Source organism: Sceloporus undulatus, chromosome 3, assembly GCF_019175285.1.
Source record: "Sceloporus undulatus isolate JIND9_A2432 ecotype Alabama chromosome 3, SceUnd_v1.1, whole genome shotgun sequence".
NCBI lineage: Eukaryota > Metazoa > Chordata > Lepidosauria > Squamata > Phrynosomatidae > Sceloporus > Sceloporus undulatus.
Genome location: NC_056524.1, coordinates 190,003,941 through 190,022,039, shown reverse-complemented (window position 1 = coordinate 190,022,039; position 18,099 = coordinate 190,003,941). Strand labels below are relative to the sequence as shown.

Sequence of the window (18,099 nt, the reverse complement as noted above, 5' to 3'; positions counted from 1 at the left end):
GAGTTAGGAGACTTAGGGCCCCTGGAAGGTGCCAGTGCCCAGGACCTTAAGGCGCGTTACAGACTGCCTAAAAGCGGTGGTCTGCCAGCGCTGCTGGTTGCTCCGCGAGGGAGCTGCAGCAGCCAAACCGTGCGGCTCCCTTGCAGAGCAAAAAGAAGCCCCCAAAGTGGCGCCACAAGGTGCTAGTCGCGCACTCACGGCGTCACTTACAGGTTGTGACATCCAGGCGCTATTGCGTCCGTGACGTCAAGATGGCGGCGCCCATGTGGACGGGTGCTGCCATTTTGCATGGACCCAGTCCGTACTAGGGTTGAGGGGCATACTAGGGTTGAGGGGTGTCTAACCCTAATACGCCCCTTCCTAACCGTAACATGTACTTTTGACACGTGTGTAACGCGCCTAAGTCTCCTAAGAATAGCATCAAGCCAAGGGGAAGAAAGGCTTGGCCCAAGTACCAGCCAGAGAGGGAGCAGGTGCAGGGAGCTTGCTTCTGTCTCCATGCTGAAGATAACATGCTGGTAAAACAGCCTGTAGCTTTAGAAGTGCTGGCCTTATCCATCAACCAAAGCAACATTACGTATCAACTGTTATCAAAGCAAGAATACCAGCAAAGGAAAATCAGCCAAGACCATTTGGTTTGGCTTTCAAGAACCAATCTTTGTCCTCTTCCTTTCCCATGAACTACCATTCCTTATGTGTCCTGCCTTTTTTGCAGTTCTGAGGCAGCTTTCTCTCCCAGTCAGTGGAAACCCCTTCTGGGGATGGTATCTTTCTAAGAAACACAATAAATCAAATTAGAATGCCACTTTTAGACAGTCCTAGAAAGGCAAACATGCCCATCAAGTAGTGAGCACACTCTCTTAGATACTGTATAAAGATAAAGTTGTATTGTATTCAAGGAATCAAAGCTTCCCCTCTGCCTTTGCTGTGCATCCAGTCTTAGGACTATTCACAATACATTTTATCTACTTATTTAATATTGAAGAGGCAGCGGTTAGTTTAGCTCTGGCTAACAAACTGTTTTGAAGCTAGCTTTCGACTTGGTATTTTTTTCTCATAACTTTTATCATTGACTAGCCAATCACTGAACAAGTTGTTAAATTCCTTCATAATTTGTCTTAGTTAAGCTGAAATACTTGCCCTGTACACATCACTGAACCCTTATCATTTCACCTCTGCCCCTTTCCAAATTAATTTAGACTTGGACTACTTTGTTTTTCAAGGGTCATGTAGGCTGATGGATTTAATGGTGTGACTGTTATGCTGATTCTTTCTGACGGGCTCAGATCCTCACAAGATAGTATCAGTTAAAATCCCTAGCTGAATTAGCTCTCAACTGTTCAGTGATTATTCTACACCGTGGACTGTGCCTAATAGCCCTTAGTCAGTCTTGAGTGAAGGAATTAATAATATCCTAGTTATTATGTAAATGAAAGCTCTCCTATCCAATTGCATTCTGGAGAATTTCATAACTAAGCATATTTTAGGGGTCAGTGGCTTTTAGATCCTTGCACTGTGGTTTGCTTAGTTACATTCAGTCTGATAATGGTGATTGTAGACATTTTAAGTTCAAGTACAATTACCACTATCATCTTTTGGATCTGGTTTGTGTTGGGCATGTGAGCAAAGTACTCAATAAGAAATTGCTTAGAGAGAGAGAGAGTAATCTGTGCGTTTTGTGCTAATCAAAATACTTAAAATATTTCAAATAAGTAATACCATCTTCTCCAAATTTCTTTCAGCTTGAAACAGAAGGGACCACTATAGACTGTGATGCCAACCCAGTCTCCAAGTGTGTCTGTTGCTTCATTCAGCTCAGTAGTCAGTGTGCACACACACACTGTGCAGTGTATTTGAAAGGATTCTTACAGTCTGAATGGCTGCTGCAGTTACAAGTTGTTATGTGTTTTAAAAGCTTGGTTTTGGAACTGCAGACTATGTTCACAGTAAGTGTAGTGAATTTAGCTACAAAAGTTTCCATTAATTTGAATTTCAGGCTATTAACAGATTTCAGTCTTACAAATTGAAAGCTTTTTTGTTCTGTTTTCTCCCTTGAAGATAGAACAAATCAATATAAAATTGAAGGGCAACTTATCAGGTCTTAAACAGGCTTACTGTCCTTGAGTGTAGCATGTTACTACTGTAAGTATAATGTAGTGATATAAAGACAATGAGGAGCATATCTTTCCTCATTGTATTCAGAGTAAAGGAAACTAGAGCCATCAGCATTAATAAACGTAGAACTAAGAGGAATGGCAAGGAAGTTTACAGGGTAAAGATGCCAAAAAAGATGCTAAAAAGCTGAGTTTTCTTTTTCTTTTTGCAGGTTTAGCATAGGTGAAAATTATTTTCCATATCAGGCATTATGTCTTCCCTGCCTACAGCAAATATTATAATTTATGGCTACAATCTGTTAAGCACTGCTGATGTGCAACCTCCTTTCACTTCAGTGGCTCTGCACAGCTACTATATCTTTGTAGAAAAGTTATGTAATCCAGACATACGCTACACAGTTAGTATTATGGATCCTTCGTAATGAAAAAACTGTCTGCTGCTACAACTGAAAATGTTTTGCAATTGTAAAAACTGACAGTGGTTGTAGATTTGCTTTACCATTAAGTACAGTCTCCTTGTCAAGCATGGGCATCTATTAAGTGACAGGAGAAGATCACTGAAAAAAAATCTTTTGTGAATATTTTGAAGTTCCTCTTTTGTAATTGTGTGCCAAGGTGAGGAAGTCTTGACCGATGAGATTGCTCTTCTTTTTACCTGCAGATATTCAAAAGGATTGGCTTCTGTAAGACTCCCAAATCAGCCTTGTTTACTTATTTACAAGGTCCAGCAAAGCATACAAAATGTAATGTTTTAAAACAAACATCCTTCTCCATCTCCTTAACACTAGTTTTAACTGTGGCTCCAGCTGAGGCATTGTCTGGTACAGTGACAAAGACTCCAGTATAGGAATGTTTATGTGTGCTGTTGCTCATCAGCAACCTGGCATGTCCATGTTCTCCTCTTGGAGACTGGAACTTGCTTCTCCTTCAACATGAGCCTGGAAGAACTCAACATAGAAGTTCAACTACCTGTCCCTCACCACATTCCCTTCCTGCGGCTAGAAGCAAAAGTGAAGCAACTACGCTTAATTTACTGGCTCCTTTTCCTTTGTAGGGACAGAAAGGGCACTGCATTTAAGCAAAGTGATTTGGCCTTTGTCTTGCTTAGCTTATTTACTTATTTGCCTATGGCTTTAATTTTGGATAGAACACTTACATCTAGCTTCATAAATCATGGGGTTTAATGAGTGGTTTGAGTGTTGGACTAAGACTCTGGAGATAAGGGTTCAAATTCCCACTCAGTGATTGAAACCCAATGGGTGGACTTGAGCAAGCCACACTTTCTCAGCCTCAGAGAGTGGCAAAGACAAAACTCTTTTGAAGAAATCCTGCCAGGAAAACCCCATAAGGCCTTAGGGTCACCATAAGTGAGAAATGACCTGAAGCCACACAACAATAACAACAACAAGGGCACAGCCCCTATTACTTGTTCCTGTGGATCTGGAGTCTGCTACCACAATCAGATTTAAAGAGGAACAGACTAGGTTTTTGACATGGGTTCACCATTTTGACTGCCAAGAAATTCAGTATTAATCTCTTTTTGGGGGAGTGGTGGAAGAATATTAAAACCCACTGAAAAAGATGCACAAAAGATGAAAACAGCTACTAATGTGGGAAAAGGGAAGAGACAGGGATCAGTCCTGTATTATGTTCTCTTCTACAGATCATTAGAAGAGACCCTGTAGCCCTCATATCTTGGAAGCATTAATTGCTAACAGTTGCATAGGACAGATGTTTCCTTGAGTTCAGACCTGGAGTTTACCAAGATTCTAAGGAATACTGTATATACTCCTGTAAAGTCTAAACATTTTAGTGAAAAATTTGGCCCAAAAACCTGAGTCAGCTTATCCATGGGTCAATGTAAGAGGTATACTTTAACTCTTATTTAAAAAGGAACCATTCTCTGGTGATAATATTGCCTGTCTTGGAAGCACTGACCTCCTTCTACTCTCTCATCCATCCAGCCTTTTAGTGTGAGCACCAACAGTTATGCATGCTGGAATGATGTATGTTCTTTGGCATTGCTTTCCTTTGGTATGTTCCTTTACAACCTTTGTTCCATGCCCCTAGGGTTTGCCCCTCAACTTATCCATGGGTCATATCAAAATCTATAATTTGGGCCCCAAAACCTGCCTTCGATTTATACATGAGATCGACCAATAGTCAAGTATATACATTAGGTTTATGACTCTGCTTTTTGAAGTCCATCACCTTCAGTAATCTCGTTTTAGATAATTATAATCAGTCACCAGTTTTAACAACTTAAATCCTCTCTCAGGCCAATCTCCTTATACCTATGCCTCTCCCTCTCCCTCTCCCTCTGGAAGTAATTATTCTGTTCAACCACTTCCTGTGCCAATTGCGCTTTTATCAAAGTGTGAACCCTCCATTTGAGTCTAACACCTAGTTAACTGCAGACAGGATCTCTCTTGGACTTTCATTAGTTAACTGTGTCTTTTTTCTGGATGCTCACCTTTGCAGTCTTGTGGCATAAGGAATCTGGTCCATAGCTGAAACTGGGAGAAGAATCACATGGCTAAAACTGAAAGCCACAAAAACTGGTCAAGATTTTAAGAAACAAGTCTGAATTAAGGGCACCTTGATCCACCGGGTCAAGATTGCCAAAGCACATGCATAAACTAGAACAGTATTCTTCTTCTTAATAATAATAATAGGATTTATTTATATGCCGCTCAATCACTGGGAATCTGGACTGCTTACAACAGAGGGGATAATAGACGGTTCCCTGCCCTCAGGCTTACAATCTAAAAAGACACGACACAAAAGGAGAAGGGAATGGTGAAGGGGGGGGGGGGCAGGTCCAGCATTCTTCTCTCCCTCTGAGGCCTGGACCAAGGCAGATGGACTGGAGGAGGGCTCTTCTTCTTCCAGGCTAGCCCTGATGGAGCTGAAGACTGATTCTCATAAGACTGAAGAATACTTTTAAATATCTCATCAAGTCTGCATACAAAGCTAAGACTTGGCTAAAAGCTGCCTACCACACATATGGTCCCATTTTGCCCATGTGCTAAATCTTGAAATGTTATATGGATGATGTACTTCAAAATCTTCTGTGAACCATCTCCTCGCAACAGTCATAAACTATAGGGATAGACACTTGGATAAGCCTTTCAAGCTGATTCTTAGGGTAATTCACAAGATTTAGGAACAGTAGGCAGAAATAATGCTAGGTGGACCCTACCATCAGTAGACCATGGTTCCAGGAAGTATTCAAGTTGTCAATATGAAATCCCTGGAGAAACTTTATCGTTTGCAACTAACTCCCTCTGCTTGGTCATGCCTGCACCATTCCAGCTATTTAGACAACATACGTATGGGAACTTTATCTTACCCTTTACTACCTTGAATAATTGAAAAGGAGCACTCCCAACTGCTCTATCCTGGGACACCAGTGAGAACATAATCTTTCTTTTCTGATTCATGAGGAAATACATTAAATCCAATCTTTCTGTGGATGAATATGGAGTTATGATAAATAACCTTGATTTTCCAATTTTATACAAGAGACACCATTTTATCGTACTATGCCACTGTAAGTAATTGAACATCCATTAATTTTGGTATCCATGGGGGTTCAGGAAAAAAATCCCAGTATGATACCATGGGCTCACTGTACAAAGAAATGCAATCCTTACCACATTTGTCACATTTTCATCCTCTCCTTCACTAAAGACTTCAGGGCTACTGTTTGGTGTCACAAGACACTTAAGGCACGTATTTTGCTGAGAGTAAGAATGTCTTCAGATATATTTAAGATATGCAGATTACATCATACTAATGGCAGAAAATAGCAAAAGACTTGAAACAATTAATGAAGAAAGTCAAGGAAGATAGTGCAAAGGCAGGTTTAGAGCTGAACATTAAGAAAACAAAAATCATGACCCATAGATGATATATATAATTTTAAAGTAGATGAGGAAGATATTGAAATTGTTCAAGATTTTCTATATCTTGGCTCATTATTCATCAGAATGGGGACTGCAGTCAAGAAATCAGAAGAGACTAGGACTTGGAAGGGCAGCTATGAAGGAACTGCACAAGATCCTGAAATGTCCCAATTTATAATTGGATACTAATGTTAGGACTGCTCGTGCCATTGTATTTCTCATTTCTATGTATGGTTGTGAAAGCATGATGGTGAAGAAAGTCGATAAGAATAAACTAATCTGAAATGTGATGCTGGAGAATAGTTCTATAGATACAATAGGCTGCTAAAAATGACAAATAAATGGGTCCTGGAGCAAAACAAGCCTGAGGTTTTCCTAGGAGATGACTAAGTGGAAACTGTTTCACTTTGGGTACATCACATGAAGATGTCACTCACTAGAAAAGATAAAGATTGGTAAGGTGGAGGGAAGTAGGAAAAGAGGAAGACTACATTCCATTTGGATAGACTAAATCAAGGAACCCACACTCCTGAGTTTATAACAGCTTACAACATTTAAAATTACAATTTCATAAGAAAGACAACAATATATATTGGGTCCTTTGTATCTGCTGTGTTTTGGTTCCAGGACCCTCTGTAGATACCAAGATCTGTGGATACTCAAATTCATTACATACAATAATGTAGTAAAATGGTGTCCTTTATTCAAAACGTCAAAATCAATGTTTGCTTTAGGGATTTTAAAAAATATATATTTTAAAGGCGTAGATGGTGAAATATGTGGCTGAAGAATCTGTGGATATGGAGGGTCAACATTATATAATCAACCAAGAATGCAGAAAATTCATTCTTTCTAATGTACCAAAGGAAAACAAACAGATACAAAATATAGCTTACTATATATACTGATGTATAAATCTAGAAATTTTATACAAAAAAATTACCATAAAACATTGAGTGGACATGTCCATGGGTCAATATAAGTACTGTAACTCTCTCTCTCTTTTTAATGGAACCCCCCCCCCCCCCCCGGTGAAAGGCAAGAATGTAATTTGTCCTGGAAGCACTGACCTGTCTCCCCATTCTCTCATCCATCCAGCCTTTAGTGTTAACACTAACAGTTATGCCTACTGGAATTTTGTAAGTTCTTTGACATCGTTTTCCTTTCCTTCATCCTTTAGCTCCTTTGTTACATGTTCCTACATTTTACTCTCGAGCCATATCAAAATCCATAATTTTGACCCCAAAACCTGCTCTCAATTTATATATGAGATCGACTTATACTTGAGTATATACAGTAACTGAACTGTACCCAGAAAACCTGAATTTTGCCTGTTTCCTCCTCATTCCGATTGATATGTAGGTCTACTTCAACCTCTGGGAATATGGAACAAAGATAATTTCTGCTTTCGATTTAGGAAGAGATTCCATCAGTGGAATTGTCTTCATTCTCTGTTGTATGTTAATTCCCTATTAGAATCTGTATTTTTTAATTCTATTTATCTATTTATTTATTTATGGTGGGATGACTTCATATGTGCTTTCATCTGGCAGTTATGCTGGGTTATTTCAGCTGTGCTGCGACTATTGTTTTTTTAAAAAAACTGAACTAATTCTTGAGTGTTGGAAGCATCTGTGGTATAAAAACACCTGCTTGTGGCACACTGGTCTCAAATATGGTGTTAACTGGTAGAAGCAATGTATAGTAGGCTAATGGTTGTATCTGCATGTTTTGGTCAAGTGTGAGGTTCACTCCTTTCTGATTTTCAATTCTCTGAATCTGGGGAATCAATACTGTATCCTCTGCATGCTTTTGTTTAATATTGAAATGAGCCACCAAATGCCTCATTCAGCCACCAGATCTGAGGTTGAGTACATATTAACCCTGTAGGATCTGCAATGGGAGCAGTTTTTCAAAAATGAAGATAATAAAGAAAAACAATAAGAATTATTTTTCAGAAAGTGAAGCTAAAAAAGAAAAGTATTAGAGGCATTTTTGATTGGAAGTTCAATTTCTTTTGTAACAAAAGAAAGTATTTTAGTTTTGGCATAATTGCAGAATTAAAAGTCAACTGCTATTGCTGCTGCTGCGGCGGCTGTTGCTGCTGCTGCTATTGCCCTGGGCAGTATGACAGAAAAAGTGAGAAATGTTCAGAGCCGGAGGATAGAAGTTTGCAATGACAGCAAAAGGGGCAGCACAACTGAAAGAACATTCAAGGAAGTGGTCACTGCAGGCAAAAGTCAGCATAACACTAGGCTGTACAAAATTATTTTTGCTTTGACATGGAAGAGATGTCAAAATAGATTTGTAGTATTTACTGTAGAAAAATGAATTGTGGCAGCCTCCAAGCCATTTTAGCACATGTACATTCAAGGAAGGTCTATAAAAAGTACATTTAAGTTAAGGCTGGGCTACTTCAGGGGAAAGAAATGAACACTTTAGTATGTTAGAGTATGCGCTGTAGTTTGTTGATCAAACCAAATATAAAGGCCATGCTAAAGAAAGCAAAGACAAAAATTGCATTGCCAAGGTTCATATATGTTGGTGCAGAGTATTTATAAACTGTTACATAATTTTTGGTTGCTGTCAGAAAAATGCCAGTATAACTTATATGAATATGCATTAAACTGACTTCTTTTTTGTTCATGGAAATTTTAGACTGATCTATCTTTCCCTGAGTTCCACAGAATTGTGGAAGTGAATTTGATGAACTATTTTTGTGTGTAGTGGATACTAGCTGAATTGCAACTGTGTAATGAGACTGTGTAAAATGACTGTCTCAAGCAGTACAACTCTGTATAAGATTTAAGACTGTAAAAACAACCATTTTGGATCCAACCAAAAGCCTGTCTAGTCCAGTCTAGTCCAGTACTTCTCAAATAGTGGGGCAGGCCCCCCGGGGGGGCGCGAGGCTCAGGATACAGTGTTATGCAGAGGTGTACTTATAACAATTTTATAGACAAATGATACTATTTACAGTCGCGCGCGGGGGGGGGGGGGAAGTTTTTTTTTTTTCTTAGGGGGGGCATGACAGAAAATAATTGAGAAGCACTGGTCTAGTCCAACTTTCTGTTGACATAGTGGTTAATCAGTTCACTACGGGAAGCTTGCCAGCAACATGTGATTAGAACTGTACTCTAATAATTGCAGTAAAACTGCAATACAGTCAGCCCGCCCCATAGGCAGGCTTGCCTTCTATGGCTTTAAGCTTACGCAAAAGGCAAGTCCCAGCAGGAGTATTCCCCTATTATTTTCAAGGGAGCTTGGACATACGCTCTTTTTTCCATACACAGGTAGGAGGGAGGGGTCCGGAACGGATCCCCCGTGTATGGGGATGGTGGACTGTATTTTGTATTCCCCAGAAGTCAATGTACAGAGGCATCTTGTCTCTGATACTGGAGATGACATATAGATGTCCTAACTAGTAGCTTTTCATGGATCAGCCCAACGTCAATTTCTGCTGTCCCCTTTAAAGCCCCTGAAGTTGGACGTGTAACCCACAATCTATGTTCACTGTGAAGAAGTACTGCCTTTTATCTGTTTTAGCTTTCCAATCATTTCACTTCAATAACCTTGTAGGAAACTCTCATGGAAGGCTTGGTGTTGAAAACAAAAAAATAATGACCATGGATGATCTACAAGAATTAATCCTAGGTAACAAGACAATTGCTGTAGTCAAAGTGTTACCGTACCTTGGATCAAACATAAATCAGAACACAGGCTGCAGTCAAGAAATTTGCAGAAAGCTGGGATTGGAAGGGAAGCTATGGAAGAACTGGATAAAATCCTAAAGAGCAAAGGTGTAACTCTCAACACTAAAATAAGGATCATCCAAGTCATCATATTATCACCATGTAGAGAAGTAAGAGCTGGACAGTGAAGAAAGCAGATAGGAAGAAAATCTACTCATCTGAGATGTGGTGCTGGAGAAGAGTGCTGAGAACACTGTAGATGGCCAAGAAGACAAACAAATGGGTTCTTGAACATATCAAGCCTGCACTCTCCCTGGAAGCTGGGATGATTAAATTGAGGCTGTCATATTTTGGCCACATCATGAGAAGCCACAAATTGTTAGAAAACAATGCAAGGAAAGGTAGAAAGCAGCAGAGAGGAAGACCACATGCTAGATGGCTGGGCTTAATAAGAGAGGCCACAGGCCTGAGCATATAGGGCCTGAACAGAGCAGAAGAGGACAAGGAGTCTTGGAGGAGCCTCATCTACAGACTTGAGGACAATTAAGAACAACAACGAGAGAATTCTGGGTTCTTGTATTATGAGAAAGTGTTCTACCTTCTACTTCCTCCACACCATGTTTAATTTTATTCAACTTCTTGTGTTTCCTGTTGATTTCTTTTTTTACAAGTCAATTGCCTCAAAGCTGTAACGTTTCTTCTTAAATAATTTTGCTCACCTTAAAAAAAAATCTTTCCATTCTCTACAGTATACTTTTTAAGACACAATGACCAGAAGTGCACACTGTTGTACTAATGTAGTTGCATAAAGGACTTGTGTAAGGCCAGTATGATATTGGCATTTCATTTCCAATTATGACAAATATGGAATTTATGTGCCCCCCCCAAAACAGTCACATACTGGGGGGTGTTCTCAGAGGATCCATTCTTGGTCATTTGCTGCTGTTTCACATCCCATCACTGTATAATATGAAGTTGAGATCTTTGGCCCAATATGGATGATTTTACCAGTGGGCCAGGACTCCCAACTCAACTGCCACCTTCCTATCCTTATTTCCTTACTGATTGTAGCAGGATTTGCTATTGGGCTCTAAGTTTTAAATGAGAGCAAAAGCAAGGTACAAGCATCTGCTTCTTTCCTGCTGCTACCTACTTCTTACTTACCCCTACTGACTAGCTTCCCCATTTGCTGAGGGACATACTGTTTTCATGCTTTTCTTGCTCCAGCTCAACTCTCACATCACAGAAAATCTAGAGGTGGGGTGATAAAGAAGGCACTTTCAGACAAAAAAACTTTCAACAGCCTGGTGGTCAGGATGAATGGAAACTAGCTGAAGTGTACAGCTGCAGATAAAATGTCTTAATCAATGCATTTTCATAATTTCAGAGGCCACTGGGTCTCTTGGGAACAAAGAAAGACATGACAGCTGGTTCTCTAGTCTGGGTTCCTGATACAACTCTGGACACACTAAATTGTTTGCAGTAATCTTTGAAATTTTTGGTAAAATATAATTAAAAAATCAGAGTAGAGTAATGCTTTTTAGACAACTAAAATATAGTAAAAATCATTCAAGCCCTACCTATCAGGAACAGATGTTCCAGCCACAGGATCTGTAGTTAGTCTAAAGCCTCAAAATGAGGACAGCAGGACTGATGAATCAATTGACTCCACTGCTTCAAAAGAGAGATAGAGTTGCTCAAAGTGGTTTACAGAAATATGAAATTGTATATGAAGATGCTAAAAGCAGCACCAAAACCAAAATAAACCCACAATAAACAAAATGTAACAGTCAGTAAATATTGTCAAGCAACAGCACATCAAAATGCAGCGTTTGCATTTCTACATATATTTTAAGTGCTTTAATCCAACTCCTTTTTTTTATTTTATTCATGGACCATAAGTTTTTTTTCATAGAAGTGTTGTGCTGGACCTCCATCTTTACCCACCTTGACCAAGCCAGGACCGGGCTGATGAGTCTTGATGGTTTACTACCCCTCACATTAGTTCCCGCATATTTCTGCCCTATTGCTCTGTTCTGATGGCTATCTGAGATTTTCTGGATCAACCCATGGCTTTATGGACCAGGCTTGTATGAATGTGATAAAATGCCTAAAGGGAACTGCTATGCTTCTGTGTCGTGAAGTAATCTTGACCAATCCTGACTAAAGCTTCACACTGAGACATTCATTAAAAATTTAGCTCATTCACTGGAGTCTTTGCTCTGTCTCGGGGCTAATTTAGAACACTAACAATCCCAATTACCCTGTGAATAGGTCATGTGCAAATACAATCAAGTGTTGTACAGGGCAAATTGAACATTTAGGACTATGATATGCTACAGCACCACTAAGTTTGGGTGTGTCACATATACCTGTACACAACTCCAAAGATAGATGTTTGAAATAAATGAATAAAAGCAAAATGAAAGAATGTTAAAAATACTGCAAGGACATTTAAAACAAGCAGTTAACAGGGTTCTGATCAGTTCAAAGCTTCAAGCAACAGAAAGAAGCAATAGGCTGGTCAACATAGGCTTTTGCAGCAAAAGAATCTACACTAACCACCTGTATCTATTTTAATAATTGGGTATGAGGTCACTTCACAACACAAACTTGGATTTATACTCTTGCTAACTGCTTGCTGAAGAAGTAGAGCCAGAGTAAGGCAGTCACCCCAGCTTGCAGATATTGGGTGATACAAAAACAGCCAGCCCTGGCTATTCCCCTCTGTTGTAGGACAGAGCTCCAATAGCCTATACATTCCAGGCAACCTGCGATGGTCCAGCTAAAATTGTCCGTTGTGCTCAGGTAAAGTGCTGCCCTACCACCAGTATTGAAAGAAAACAGCTGTTAATGCTCTTGTCTTATATAAATAGAATGGGATAGGGGGAAACATGCTTTTCTTTGACTCAGGCAGGAAAATGTATTGAGCTGGCCCTGCTGTTTGTTTTGGTAGGTTAAGGAACCAGAGGTTATCTGAACTTGTTAAGTTCTTTATCATACCAGACTATCCAGAGGACTCAGCAAAGTCCACATGTGGATGTTGAACCCTTTAATTACCAAGGAGGCAGTGTAAGATGTCCTCCATGCATATGTATAGGACAACTAAGAACAAGTCCTATAACAGACATTATATTTCTCATATACTGTCTTCATTGTCTCAACTGAGCTTTTCCTTTTTTAATGCCCCTAGAGAGAACACAGATGTTCTGCTTAGTACTATTTGGTCCAAAGGCCTTTGTACAAGCATATGACGTTATCAGTTCATGCCAGTTTTGCTCAAGCCTAAATTGTGGTGTGACTTGATGGCAAGGTGGAAGTAAGAGAAAAGTATGCTGGAAGAAGCCATGGTAGAGTTTGTAAAACAAGTTTGTTGAATTTTCTGCACAATTCAGTGGCCTCACTGGTTTTTCTAACATTGATTATATTCCTTTTCTTATTTTTGTTTGGTTGTTTGTTTAAAGACACCCATAAAATTCTAGATCAATGATAAATGCATAAATGTTTTCCCCTTGCTGTTTCTAATCCCTAAATTAGACTAAAATACTTTATAACTGATTTATAACAGTCCGTCCGCACTAACAGTAGAAAACTTACTTTAGTGGGTCAAGTCTCAACAAATGAGAAGATGCTTTCACTACATAGTCAAGGTCCGATTTCGACAAAAGGTTTTTCCCCAGGGAACAATATCTGTGAAAGAATACATGTGAAAAAATTATGTAGGAAATATGACTCAAAATCCATGTGGATTTTGCAGTGGGGGAAAAAACTGGACAGGAGTGAGCAACAGTCTTAACTTTTGAAATCCCACGTAATGTTTTCACAGATATTTTGCTGTACATTTTTTTCCGGCAAAGGAGAAACACTGCTTTGGACAGAAGTGCCAATAGCTTATAGTTTAATTGTAAGGGCATCGGCTCTTCTTCCAAGTCAGATGTATAAAGTTTGTTGAGAAATGTGTATAGAAAATTTCAAGGTGGAGAGAGACAACCTGTGCATACTGTGGAACAACTGAGTTGATGTTGGATTTATCAGAGGATTAGCGGTTGATAGTACTTGTCACAAACTAAAGATAGTGCTCCATGCAGAGGACAAAGACAGCCCACACATTAATAGTAAGTCAAGTAATAGACGTAAATTTGGAATTGGCTCTAGCTTGGGCAGTGTGTGTGTGTGTGTCTGTGTGACTATTTCAGTTTCCTGTGGTGAAAGTTCAAACGTTGAGGGGGCTTTTGATTCTTGACTAGTACAAAAATACATTACTTTGCTATATATTTAGAACTAGGATCATCACTAGCCATTTTAAAATGGATCTGGGCAACATGCAGTGGGCTACCATGCTCATATGAAACCAGACAGTTTGAACTATGGTTACATAAAAGGTTCAACTGAGCCTGGAGATCCTTTACTCTTACATCTCTGTTGATTTTTTAAAGATAAATGTCAATGCTTAAAGTAGATTCCATTTCTTTTTCCTATACTTAACTGAATGTTATTCCTCCTCCCAAAATAGTTCCGCATACTGTATTGTTTGGTTTTGTTCCTCCTGCTATTTTATATGAAAGGGTGGATATTGTTTCTGAAAATCAAGAACTCATTTAGAAAACTGCTTTTGTAAGGCTAATAACTAAGAAGCAGAAGAGATGAATGTATTTTCATCAGAACAATTCCCCCTGGCTGTGGTTCTAATAGTGTCTGATTCAGGTCAGTTCCATGCAGGAAAAGAATTCCAAGTGTCAGCTATCTATCCTGATACCAAAAACCCATGAGCGCCTATCTTCATGTAACTAAAACTCATGAATGTGAGGAGGGGGAATTCAGAATATTTAGGATCCTTAGGTCTGTGGTAGTAAAAATATTGAAAGGAAAAATCCCTCCAGGAAGTAAACCATCTCACTGCCAGAAAGCTAACAGCCCACTAACATGATTATTTTCAGTGGCATCACATGGAGACTCTCTGTCAGGGGGAAAGGGAGAATGATATGGAGTATATTAAGAAAAGGTATCACTGATTTGCTGAACACTGAACAGGGCAATCCTGCTACAGCATTTTGTTGCTAGTCCCATTTATACCCCTGCTTTCTAATACTGGCTCATACCGAGAGAACAATCTGGGTATTGTTGGTTACAGCTGGATCTCAAGAGAAGTTACTTTTCTGTTGATAATGGAGCTAAAATTTTATTACCCGTCTTTCATTACTGTGAGTCACAAGTCCTCACATGGGCTTGACCAGTTTGAATCTGTGAGTACTGATGATGTGGACAAGCTCCTTGGTAGTGTAAAGAAGACAACATGCCCTCTTAATCCTTGCGCATCATGGCTGGCCATCCAGGGTGGAGATGCCTTGATGACGTTGTTGAGATACATCATCAATGCATCCTTCAAAGATGGTGAATTACCAGCATGTTTGAAGGAAGCGGTCGCTAGGTCACTTCTGAAAAAATCTTCTCTGGACCCCCTGGATATGAACAGCTATAGGCCAGTATCTCATTTGCCATTCTCAAGCAAAGTAATCTTCAACTCCAAGTGGTGTTGGATGAAACCGATTATCTAGACCCATTTCAGATTCGCTTTAGGACAGGATATGGAGTTGAGACTGCCATGGTAGCCTTAGCTGATGGCCTTCGTCTAGGCATCGACAGGGGTAGTGTGACCCTGTTGGTGCTTTTAGACCCCTCAGTGGCCTTTAATATGATCAATCATAACATCCTGTTGGAACGCCTGAGGGAGTTAGGAATCGGGGGCATGGCACTGCAATGGCTCTGTTCCTTCCTCTCAGGCAGATTCCAAAGGGTGAAGCTCATGGACAGTCGCTCTTCAAAAAAGGAGCTTAATTGTGGTGTCCCTCAAGGTGCCATCCTGTCCCTGATGCTATTCAATTTATATATGAAGCCAGTGGGAGAGATTGTTTGGAGACACGGGGCGGAGTGTTATCAGTATGCTGATGACACCCAGATATATTTTTCCATGTCTCTGTCTACAGCTTTGATTACAGATGGCATCTCTCCTCTCAATGAATGTTTTAAGGCTGTAATGGACTGGATGAGGAGAAACAGACTACACATTCCTCCATATTTGCGGATTTGATTATTCACGGGTTTGATTAGGATGTTCTCTTTAGGAATATCTAGGTCCTCCAGTGCAACTCTATGGTCAACTTTCACTAAACGTTGCACTGAAAGACCTAGAGATTCCTAGAGATGACACTCTACTAGGCCTTTGTAGCTTATCCAGTGCAGTTCTGTTGGACATTGACCACAGAGTTGCACTGGAGGACCTAGAGATTCCCAGAGAGGTGTCCTCTCAATTAAAAACATGGTGTTTTGGTTATTTGCGGTTTTTCGATATTTGCGGGGGTCTTGTGCCCCTAACCCTAGCGAATATGGACAACTGAATCCAGACAAAATGGAGGCACTTACAGTAGGGGCCCCTAATCCATGTATTGAGATACATCAATGGGTCCTAGATGGGGTCACACTCCCCTCAAAGGACTGTGTTCGCAGCCTGAGAGTGCTTCTAGATTTGTCGCTCCAGATGACAAATCAGGTAAATGTGACGGTCAGGAGTTCTTGTTATCAGCTTCAGCTGATATGCCAGTTGCGTGCCTTCCTGGAGCTGGGGGACCTGGTAACTGTGGTACACATATTGGTAACCTCACAACTTGACTTCTGCAATGCGCTGTATATGGGGCTACCCTTGTGCTTAGTCTGGAAACTGCAGTTAGTTCAGAATACTGAAACCAGGTTGGTCACCAGAAAAAAAACAGGAGTGATTGTATAACACATATTTTAAAATCACTTCACTGGCTGCCTAATTATGTAACACATATTGTAAAATCACTCCTCTGGCTGCCTATTGGTTTCTGGGTGCAGGACAAGCTATTGGTTATGACTTTTAAAGCCCCAGAATAGAGAACCCGGCCTTAGAAGAAAGTCTGGGAAAGATACTGCTGCTCCTACTGATTGTTTGCGGGTGTGATGTTGCTGACTTTTTGGTCAGTTTTTAACTTGTATGTTTGTTTGTGTATTTTTTGTTTTGTGCCTTTTTTAATACTGTATTGGATTTAAAACTTTTTTAAGGAGGGGAGGGTATTAGGGATTTTATATGTTCTGTATTTTTAACTTTGTTAGCTGCCCCGATTGGTCTCAGAGGGGCGGGATACAAATAAATTTTATTATTATTATTATTACAGTCCCAACCTATTTACGGGACTGTCTCCTTCTGTATAATCCACCCTGTGCACTCAAGTCTTCTGGGAGGCATCTATTGCAGCCTTCCAAGGCCAGGTTGTCTGCTGCGACCCAGAGGACCTTCTCTTCGACCGCTCCCAGATTATGTAATGGCCAGCTGGAAGAGATCTGTCATATTACCAGCTTAGACAGCTTTAAAAAGCCTGTCAAGACATCTCTTCCAGCAGGCCTTTCCGGAATAGAAAACCATCATCCTATTGTGTTTTCTGTGACCCATCACCCACTTTTGATTTTGGTTATCTTTCATTATTTTAATACTTTATTTTAATTGGGAATGTTTTTAATTGATTTTTTTGGGGGGAGAGGATACTATGTTTGTACTGTATGAAATTTTTAACTGTAAGACGCTTCGATTGCTCTTGTGAGAGAGAAGCAGGGTAAAAATAAACTATTATTATTATTATTAAGAAGGGGAATGACTTCTGCCAGCTTTCAAATCCCTCTATACCAGTGGTTCTCAATCTTTCTAATGCCACAGCCCTTTAATACAGTTCCTCATGTTGTGGTGACCCCCAACCATAGAGGAGCGGTGTCTCAGTTCTTAAGACCATCGGAAATATGTGTTTTACGATGGTCTTAGGCGACCCCTGTGAATGAGTTGTTTGACCCCCAAAGGGTTGCGTCCCACAGGTTGAGAACCACTGCTCTATGCTATTTTAGATGAAAACATCTCAGACAGAATGTAGACACTCAGACATCTTCACCATTTTCCTCCTGTATGAGTTAACACCTTTGCCTTATGAGGAAGACAGTGAAGCTTTGAAATCTTGCATAATGTATTCATCCTTTGGAGTTGGCCCAATAAAGGTATTGCTGCTTTTGTATTTTGTTGCTGCACAGCTAACACAGGTTTCCCTGAGTGTGTGTGTGTGTATCGCCATCTTTACTTGTTCATTTGCTCAATGGTGAAAGTGAGACTATGTAAATATCCAAAATGTAAAATCTAAATATTGATCCTAATATGTGGAACTCCCTCACTAGAGAGGCCAGGATGGCTCCATCCCTGCTGTCCTTCAAGCACAGTGTTTCCCAACCTTCCTAATGCCACAACCCTTTAATACAGTTTCTCATGTTTGTGGTGACCCAAACCCATGAAATTATTTTCATTGCTACTTCATAACTGTAATTAAATAG

At 40.0% G+C, this 18,099-nt stretch overlaps 2 protein-coding genes across 6 annotated transcripts in view; one reads left to right on the top strand and one right to left on the bottom strand.

The window, feature by feature from the left end:
- The window catches only part of DOCK1 (dedicator of cytokinesis 1), a 511,572-nt gene that overhangs the window by 221,705 nt on the left and 271,768 nt on the right, over positions 1-18,099 (top strand). The window lies entirely within an intron of this gene.
- The window catches only part of INSYN2A (inhibitory synaptic factor 2A), an 84,039-nt gene that overhangs the window by 23,644 nt on the left and 42,296 nt on the right, over positions 1-18,099 (bottom strand). Inside the window, exon 4 of one of the 2 annotated variants that reach the window (XM_042460992.1) lies at positions 13,312-13,404. The exons of the other annotated variant lie outside the window; for it this stretch is intronic. Within the exon in view, the coding sequence (XP_042316926.1) occupies positions 13,312-13,404 (93 nt within the window). The remainder of the gene's footprint in view (positions 1-13,311; positions 13,405-18,099) is intronic. 2 annotated transcript variants of the gene reach the window in all.